The sequence below is a fragment of the Momordica charantia genome (assembly GCF_013281855.1).
Source record: "Momordica charantia cultivar OHB3-1 chromosome 5 unlocalized genomic scaffold, Mcharantia_2.0 BLBB01000005.1, whole genome shotgun sequence".
NCBI classification, from domain to species: domain Eukaryota; kingdom Viridiplantae; phylum Streptophyta; class Magnoliopsida; order Cucurbitales; family Cucurbitaceae; genus Momordica; species Momordica charantia.
This window is the reverse complement of record NW_028275163.1, coordinates 11,507,884-11,518,184: the sequence shown is the minus strand read 5'-3', so window position 1 is coordinate 11,518,184 and position 10,301 is coordinate 11,507,884. Positions and strand designations below refer to the sequence as shown.

The 10,301-nt window shown below is 34.3% G+C and overlaps 1 protein-coding gene across 2 annotated transcripts; it reads left to right on the top strand.

The window, feature by feature from the left end:
* Positions 1-1,470: 1,470 nt before the first annotated feature.
* LOC111022959 (uncharacterized) lies at positions 1,471-3,672 on the top strand. Of its 2 annotated transcripts, none has more exons than XM_022300285.2 (5): positions 1,471-1,789; positions 2,151-2,382; positions 2,683-2,983; positions 3,066-3,143; positions 3,260-3,672. In XM_022300285.2, exons 2-5 carry the CDS (start codon positions 2,156-2,158, stop codon positions 3,311-3,313), a joined length of 660 nt encoding a protein of 219 aa, XP_022155977.1. In that variant the 5' UTR covers positions 1,471-1,789; positions 2,151-2,155; the 3' UTR covers positions 3,314-3,672. The 2 variants fall into 2 exon arrangements, with proteins under 2 accessions (XP_022155977.1, XP_022155976.1); XM_022300284.2 differs by having other exon boundaries at positions 1,472-1,789; positions 2,154-2,382.
* The last annotated feature ends 6,629 nt before the right edge of the window (positions 3,673-10,301 follow it).

Sequence of the window (10,301 nt, the reverse complement as noted above, 5' to 3'; positions counted from 1 at the left end):
ATCTGCTAGGTTGACATAAATAATTCTAAACATATAAGTTATATCCACAACAAAACTAATCTTTATTCAACCACATCCTTTTTTTCACTTTCCATCAATAAAACATGGATAAGATGAGTCATTCAAATATTATATGAACTATTTCTACCAATCAAGTAAACATAAAAATAAAAGTTCAAAATAATCCTAACCATCTAAAATTTTTTTAAAAATAATTAATCATACAATATATAGTTTAAACTATTACATCACAAAGTATTTAAACACACAAAATAGATATAATTACTCTATCCCTGAAGTCTCTCTTGAAACAATTAAAGGAGAAAAAAATATACATTTCAAATAATCAATAAACTAATTACAAATAACAAATGAGATACATAATGATATCATTCTAAACTTTTTTTTGACAACTATTGAACATTCGAGTTGCAAAAGTTTATCTCCACATATTCCGTTCGTTCTGATCGATCGTTACTAATGTAGTTAGTCGTGTCATCTACAACTTCAGTTACCAATTTTTCATTGTCAAGTTCTTCTTCAAAAGGATCAATTGTCATCTCTCTTCTTATAAAATTTTCATTCCTGCTCCTTGATTCCCATTACCTTGAAATTAAGGCCTTAGGGGAATAAAATATAACTTATTCTACATAAAACAAACTCATGAAGATTTTGTCCAAAAATGTCTAAAAAATAACCCTAAGGATCAAAAAGTATTTAATAATATGTCAACTTGAGCGAGTTCGAATTCCCACCGCAACATGTTGTTGCACTAAATAAAAAAATTTAAAAGAACACAAAAAATAAGATTATCATGGGCATATTGGGGTACATGTAGGCTTGAATTGTTGCAGAGGTTGTGGGCGTTATAAAAAACACTTGGAAGTGAGACTAACGTCTATTCGAATGACCTAAAATTGCCTTCCTTCTTCACGTCATTCCTCACAATTGATCCTTAACTATGTCTTGGATACTCCTTGCTCCTATTCATTCTCTCTTAGATCTTTTTGGCTATTGATCTAGTAATAGGACATTTGAGGTCGAGTCGGTGTACCCATCAATTCTAATCTCGGTATATTAATAAATAACCTATATATTAATTACCTATTATTTACTACATCACTATTTAACTTTTAGATTGATTAACGTTGATATACATGTATTTTTATTTGGATACATCATTATTATCTTTTAGGTGATATTTTTGTAATATTTTAGGCAAATTACAATGGAATTGAGGTAAGAAAAGGACGAAGGCCAGATAATTACAATGGGCCTAAGCTTGGCTCTCACCGAGGCGGCCCAAAACAAGAACAATGTGGGCCCATCGAGCCCATGAAGGCACTTCTAATGGGACAGAATGGGAATTTAATTTTTGTTTTGCTTACCTTTTTATCTTCACTGGCGAGGCCGAGGCGATGAAACGAGATTGAAGACGAAGGAAGACATTGTAGAGAGAGAGAGAGAGAGAGAGAGAGAGAGAGAGAGAGAGAGAGAGAGAGAGAGAGAGAGAGAGAGAGAGAGAGAGAGAGAACTCGAAGAACACGACGACCGCCATAGCTCAGACTTCTATAAGCTCTGCTCTGGAGCTGGAAACTTACTCAACCACAGCCTTTCTCTTGTAATGCGGAAAATTCCAGGCCTGAACTTCGATTATCCGAACAATTTCAGGTCGTAGAGGCTCGAAATTGATTGAGAGGATCGGAGCCGCAATTTCCATTGGAGATCTGGTTTTGTTTCATCGGACTGGCCGTCTTGTATTCTTGACGAGAATCTTGCTGTTCTCATTGTAAGTTTTCTTGAACTTCTTGTTATCTCTTCTTCATCTTCGTCCACTGCTCCCATGCGTCCTGATTGCCGCACGAATCTGTTTCTCCAACTATTTTGATTACCATCGATTACAGTCTTCGATTGGGGGAGGGTGTGTTTTGCGCAGATCTTGTGATTATAGATCGTTTCTTCGACTTCTGTAATCTCATATGCGTTTTTCCTTTCTCTGGACTTCTCTGAGAACTTGAGAAGGGAGACTTCTGGAAAAATACTGATTAGCCTGTTTGTTTTATAACATTATCCGGTTCTTTCTGTTTCCGCTGCTGTCTGAATTGGGAATTTCAAATAGATTTACGAATTTCTTATTGTTTTCCCCTTAGCAGATATGGAGACAGAGGTGAGGAATCAGAGAGGGTGTAAACCTTTGGAACCGGAGGTTTTCTTACAGTGGGGAAAGAGGAGGCGACTGAGATGTGCTAGAATCAAAGACCCGGAGATCTCTGAGCGTTTGTGCGGCGGCCTACGGAAGAAAATCGCATCTCGAGCCGATCGCTGTGTGGTTACAGCTTCCGAGAGAGAAAGGACCCCACTCCAACCAAATCGTCTCACTAGGTGAGGAAGCCTCGCCTATTTCCTGCTCCACACACTCTTTTCCCCTCTGCTTGATTCCCGAGAAAGCAGATGAAAGAACGAGAATGATTTTTCTTTCCCCCTAATTGTTTGTTTTTTTCTGTTAATTTTCTGCACTGGATATTGATTACTTTGTGCTTTTACGGGCATTTGGGGTTCATGTATTTGTGTTGTGTTCTTGGGTCTTCTCCTCCCCAGCTTACGAAAGAGGACATGAAGAGGTGTTTTCCCAGAAATATGAGGTAAAACAATTTTCTGTGTTGTGGATCTGTTTGGTGACAGGAGTTCTGAGGGCGTTACGCTGCGTAACGGTGCAGGCACAGCCGAGATCCGGAAACCGCCTTCGCCGGAGAAGGAGGACCGTTACTACGCCACCCGAGGATCCGCCGTGGCGGTGGATGAGAACGGGAAGATCTCAACCAACGGCAACACCACCAAGGCGGAAGACAGAGGCTTTGTTTGGCCAAAGCTGTTCATCGCTCTGTCAAGCAAAGAAAAGGAGGAAGACTTCATGGCCATGAAGGGCTGTAAGCTCCCACAAAGGCCCAAAAAGAGGGCCAAGATGATCCAGAGAAGCTTACTCGTAAGCAACACCACAATCTCTCTCTCTCTTTCTTCTGTCTGTGGGTGTGGATTTTTGTGTTGATTGTGTTCATGGTCGTCAGCTGGTGAGCCCTGGGGCATGGCTGAGCGAAATGAGCCAAGAGAGATATGAAGTGAGGGAAAAGAAGAGTATAAAGAAGGTAACAGAACTTGTTCCATTCTGTGAAATTGTTGTCATTCTTCTGGTAAAAGGACTGTGGGGTTGAAGTTGAAGATGCTTTTTTCCTTTTTCTTTTGTGGGTTTTGAATTTTGCAGAGGCCAAGAGGATTGAAAGCCATGGGAGGAAGCATGGAGACTGATTCAGAATGAGGAGGAAACTGAACTGACCCTTTAATTCTTTTTTTTTTTTTTTTTTTTGGGGAATGCTGAATTGAATGAATTGGAAAGAAGAGAAGAGAAGAGAAGAGAAGAGGAAGAGGAAGAGGAAGAGGGCATCTCAATCTCATCCTGCCTCTGCTTGAATTCTGAGGTTAGTGGGGTTTTGGTTTTGGATTTGGTGCTTAAAGAAGTCCACTTTTGAGGGGTTGGTTAGGCAGAGCTGCAAAAGTGATGAGTTCTGTTTACAAATTTTAAAAGTTGCTCTCCTTTTTGTGTATAAAATGTAATGTAAAAAAAATTGTTATTTATAAATGGAAGGAAGGTCCCATTCTAAATGGGATTTTGTATTAGGGGGATGACATGATAACCCAACAAAAATTGAAATATGATCCAAAAAAGTTATAATGAAAAAAGAGAAAAAAAAAAGAGAGTCTTTGGCTTTTGATCTTCAGATTGTGAAAGATAAATTTGTCTTGTTTACTTGTGTGCATGTACATAGAGATAATCTTTTAGGCCTTATTAGGAAAACTGTTTTCTTCCATTTTTAACTGTAATCGATTGTTTGGTAAAAATTAAGATTATTGTTGAATTGAAATAGAGTTGATTTGCAGATATAGCAAATGAACTTTTGCAAAATATAGCAAAAAAATGAAGTCGGATTCAAATTAAAAAAAAAAAAATGGAAAAGTTGATTATACTCCTCTACATATTACTGATATATTGATATACTTGATATATTTAAAATTTTCAACATGAAGAAGATTTTTCAGTGATATTCTCTAATAAGAAGAATATCATATTTAGTGGTATAATTTATATTAGATACATTAATAAATATATTTAATAAATTGTATAACTAATATACTTTGACATATCAATAAAAATGTCAATCTTTAATTTCGAAGTAGATTTATCACTCAACGTTACTTAAATCAAAATCTTCAACATGATTTAATAGTGATAATATATAATATGACGTATAATGAAATATATCATTCATATATTATATGAATAATATACTTCATATTACGTATATCATTTATATCAAATATATATGAAACGTATCAATGACATGATAAAATTGAAATAACAAGAAAAAAAAAGATTTTGAAAGTTGTTGCGATATTTTACGGACGGATATAAAAAAAAATGATATGGCAAATATTTTTACTATCTATTAAAAAATACCTACCGAAGTAACTATTCACAGTAGAGAAAAAGCTTCAATTATTGTAAATAAGAAAAAGAGGGCTTTCTAGAAATAGCAAACTAAAAGAGAACGTAATATAACCATTTTCAAAAATCAATTATCCAAAATGTATATATTCAGATCGCAGATCTAATAAAACTTGCATATTTTATGGTAGTATACAGCTCTGTATGTAGCCCATTTTTCCTTTTCCTTGTCAGCAGAGCCCACATCCTTATATTTGCTAGAAGCTTCTAATTCTTCATTTTATCTCGGTCAGATTGTTCGCATCTCAACTATTTTCGCTAGAGATATTCACTCAATTTTGAAGTATGATGGAAGCTTCCCATGAAATGCTTTCAACAAGGTGACATCCACCCACTTCTCATAGCAATAACAATATCTATTAGTTACTAATAGATCTTCACCTCTCATAATATAGATATCGTTATCGCTAATTGTTGAGTCCAACAATTAACAAAATGTACGATCACACTAAAAGTAGGAGTCTTTACAAATTCAATAGTAATCTATAATAACAATTTTAACAATAATGACTTATTAGAGTTAAAATTAAAAGTTTATAGACTAATTACACATAACTATGGATGACGTTAATCATTTGACCATTTTTGGGTTAGATTTCTATTTCATTTTTTTTTTATTTTTGGATATTTTAGAACCAAAGTTCAAATGTCGATGTCGATGTAAACGCTCGAAGTCTCAATTTTATGAAAACGTCGATGTTTATAGATGTTTCTGGAAAATTATAAAAGAATTGATAACAGATAAAAATTTCTCCTTTTTTAAATAAGTTAAAATTTGTTAATATTAATATTTTTCATATTAGTGATATTTTGTTGAAACATTTTATATTTTGTCAATTTTTGTGTGATATTTGAAAATGTTGATTCACCATTCATGACGATGGGTCGAATTTATAAATATGTGAAAAATCCATTTTATGAAGATCCATTCCTTCCCTTCGGGATCGAACATCTATCGCAATTAGAAAATAAAACAAGTAAAAAATGAGTAACAACTCCAGTAGACAGTAGTACGATTAAATTCATTGGTTTTGATGTTCCGCACAAAAAAGAAAAGGTTATATTTTTTTATTAACATAACAGAGAGAATCCTTTTAGCTTCTTATGATGCAAAAGGTCAAGTTTTGAGGCTAAAGAATATGAACAAAATGTCTCACTTCATTTTAGTTATAAAACATTTGAGTATTACCACATTCATTTCTTCCCAACATATAATCTGAAAAGATCGAGAGAAAACTCGGGATTGCTTTGTTAACATTAAGATGATTAATAATTGAATACACAATATGATGTTTATAGAGGTCGCTAACTCTAAATAATAAGAAAAAATTAATTTAGTTTCAAAGACTAATAATAATGATGATAATAATATTTATCCTAACATCCCCACAAACTTATGATGCTAAAACGGTAAGCATTGAGAGTTATAAAAAACGAAAGTACGAAGTAGAGTGTGTTAGTAAACATATCAACAATTTGTAGAGATGTAAAAAAAAAAAGGCAATGTGATAGAGTCATGTTGAAGATGATGACGAGTGACATGACAATCAATTTAAAAATGCTTGGTTTGCTCATAAAAGACCGGATTGCGAAATCTGAATGGCACTTTGATTGTCACAATATAATGGAAGTAGGATGACGAAGATAAACACCTATGTGCAACTAACGTAACCAAAAAATTTCACAAGTAGTTGAAGCCATAACATGATACTCGATTTTTGTAGAAGACCGAGAAATAACATCTTATTTCTTACTCTTCCACGAAATAAGTGAATCACAAAGGAAAATACAGAATCTAGTGATTGACTTGTAATTAGTAGGATCACCAACTCAATCAACACTAGAGTAAGGATGCAAGTCTAAAGAAGACATGGAAGTGGTGACAAATTGACTAAGTACATGGACAACATTGTAATGTAGTACGATATAAATTGGAATTGACAAAGGAAGACCATCTAATGGAGAATATCAGGCATCAGGCTCAAGAGGAGTATCAACAATCTTGTTGTTAGTGAGACGCGCACGATCAAACAAATCAGCTATACACTTTGACTGAGATAAGAGATAACCTTTCGGAGAATAAACGACCTCAATACCAAGAAAGAAGCACAACATGTCAAAATCTTTCATAGCAAAACAATAAGAGAGCTCATACTTTAAAGTTTCTATTCTACCATAAGCATCACCTGTAACGCCCAAGGATTTTCAACGTCCCAAACGGGGACAGTTACTACAACCACAAAAAAAGTTCCACTCGTATTAGAGAACTAAACCACTAGCATCACAAAACGAGGATAAATTTCTACCACGCTTCCGCTGTGTTTCTCTGATACCAGAACTTAATCCATAATAGAAACGACATAAACAAACAACCAAGCCTAAGCAGTTAGCCTTCTGTAAAGTTGTGCCATACAAGAGAAAAAAATACTTATTATATGCCAAACCGATAACAAGATAATGACTTTTAGTATGAACAGAGAATCATTTATCGACGACTTCCAAGAATTTATACAACCTTTAACTAAAAACTAACAAACCAACCTCCTAACGCAAAGGATAAACCCAACATAAAGCAAAAGCAAATACAACTGTCCCATCCAAAACGATAAATGAAAACTAAACTACGCAACTAAATGGTCTTTCCAGTCAAGTATCCTCCACCCCATCACCCTGCTCACACGATATTTTGTTACTTGTAGAATCTGGAGAGAGAGATAGGGGGTGAGTACAACCATGGTGCTCGGTAAGCAGCCCTTACTTGAAAGGTCACACACAAACAACATGCTTACACAACAACAATACATCATACTCGTCAATACAACATGATTATAATCAATTCAGTAAACAAGATATCAATTACCACAAAGCACTTAATTATACAATCTACATGTCAAGCCCAAGTTCACACCACGAAAACTCGCAAGAGTTCTCTAACTCTCTCTCTACTCTTTCCTACTCTAAGACTTACTCCTTCGAGATGTACCGACCCCTGATGTTTTGTACCCAAGGCCTCGATTACTTCGCAACGTATATCGTTTCCACTCCAAGGCCCCAATACTTCCTACCAAATAGATTCATCATGGCCGACTCTCGACCTGTTGTACCCGTGACTTTGAAACTCGTCTATACCAAGACTGGAGTATCGACCCCGACCTTTTTTTGTACCCAGAGTCTCGACACCCAACTAGTGACGTATCAGCCCTCTAGCCTTGATACTCACCCATTCACTTTAAAATATTTCAGAACTCTCACCAGAGCCCTACGACACCTTTCTAAACCATGACCCATGCATTAGCCTCCACACAAGATTCCAGCAGGAAATACACAACAAACATATGAGCTCCCCAATGAATTCAACATGCTTTTACTATAAACAACTTAGCTAACATGCTTTAAACATAACAAATTATAGCACCAGAACAATTATTGATAGTTCCATAATCACACCATAACACAAAAACAAACTTAGGATAGCCAACCAAGATAACATCCAACACGGTTATTAACTCATAATACATGTTATGAAACAACAAACGTGCATTTCCAATAGTTCATCAATAATCATGTCATAGTAAGATTTATATAATAACAATGACCACATGAATACAAGCAATCAACAAGCACACAAGCAATGACAAATAATTCACACAACCATATATCAAACATCCCCTCAAGTAAGTTCCACATACATACGGTCCTAACTATTTGATCGGTATGACAACCTTGAGGGATGAATAGGATTTAATGAAACTTTATAAACTTTTTACTATGGTGGGCCCAATTTAAACAAATAAGTTAACTTTTACGAACAAACAATTTTAACATAAATTAGATATAAATTAGAAATAACATTTCAAGCACTCTACTTCTAACGTAGAGATTCACCATAAACATGAAGAACAAAATATAGCAATTAATTTTATGCAAATTATGATAAAGAAAATTAATTGCAAAAATTAAATAGGAAATAGTTAGAGAAAATGACACAGGAAAGTTATAGTGGTTTGGCAAAACTGCCTACTCAACTCCCTAAGCTCCTCTTGGGTATTTGATTGAAGAACACGACTTTTTCCATGACTTAGAGTCCAACCGGTAAAATGTTCCTTTTTCGGGAGCAAGAATAAACTCAATCCGTTCCACGGTTCAGGATCAAACCGTTACAAATACTATTTTTCAGGCTCAAGAGCAACCCTCACAAAGAGTATGAAAATTTGGAGAACAAACTGACAATCTCTCTAAAAAGAGTGGATACACAAATTTTCACTCACAATTTTGTAAGAAAAATTCTTACAAATTTTCTTACAAAATAAAACCCACAAATGGCTTAGAGAAATAAAAGTTACAAGCTCAAGATCTCTCAAATTAAAATTTTTCTCGCAAGAAATTAGAACAACATTGAAGTTTTGGAGAGAAAAAAAACATTGAGGGATTTGAGAGAAAATTGGGGAGGAAATTGTTGTTCAAATTTGAGAGGATGAGAGATTTAAAAGAGGAGGAAAAATTGAAGAGAATTTTGGAATCATATTTAAATTTGGACCGTTGAATCTTAAATGATTAAAGATCAAAGGTTGAGATTTAATTGATGATGATGATAATAATATTATATATATATGTCCTGCAGTCATGATCCACTTTTTTTTTTATCTCACGTATCATTAAACGTTGATTTGATATATTTTTTTACTTCAACGGTAAAATCTTTTTTTTTTTTAATTCTTTTTCTTTTCTTTTCTTTCAATTCAACTTGCCACATGTCACTTGGATTCAATCGCCACGTCATCATCAAAGGTATTTTTATTTTCAACTCTTTTTGGCCATAACTTGAGCTCCGAATTGGGTGATTCAAGATCCGTTGGGATTGTTATAACGAGTTCTACGCTGTTCACACTTTAAAACACCAAAACCTGTTGTTAAACAAAATATGTATTATCAATAAATCCTATAATATTATTTAATATTGTAATAAATTTATGCTTTATAACAATACTTCTTGTTACACACCAAAGATAATTAATACTAAATGTATTTGTTATCATCAAAACATTAATTAATTAAATTAATTAACCTAGATTAAGGGTCAAAAAGCCGACACTTAACGCGTGCCTAAACCTCAATACCCGATACCTAAAACAAATGGATAAAAATTCGGGTTAGAATCCAAATAGGAACACTTAAATCAAATCGACAAGAGAGATCGAATCCTCTGTTACTGTTAGAACTTTCTCTACCTTTAAAAAGATTAGAAACTCGTGCAAGCGCACACGGTCACAAGTAATGCTTGAGAGTAATCCAAAGTCGAATCCTCAAGGACTTGTTGCTTTCAAAACAGCTTTTAAGAAGTAAGCGGTTCAAATATGCAATAGTGGTTTATGAAGAAAATAGTGATGAAATGTTGTTGTTTGGAATTTTAACTATCAAGCAATTTGATAAAACTCAACCTCTTTGCTTCCTACCTTAGCTTTGATTCAAAATATGGAAAACATACTTTGTTGGGTGACACGACCCAACGTAGGGCACCTTATCCACCTAGGATGTGACGTGCCAACAACAGATTGAAGCTAACTTTCAAAAACCATTATCAACTAACATGAATTCTACTAACATTTGGAAATAAATAGATGGCTAGAAAATTTTTGCCTATAAGAATAATAAAAAAAAATGGTCAAGGTACCCGTTGAACATCGGATAAAACACACCTGAAAAGTATATACATATTTAGCTTTGTACACTTCAAAACACTTAA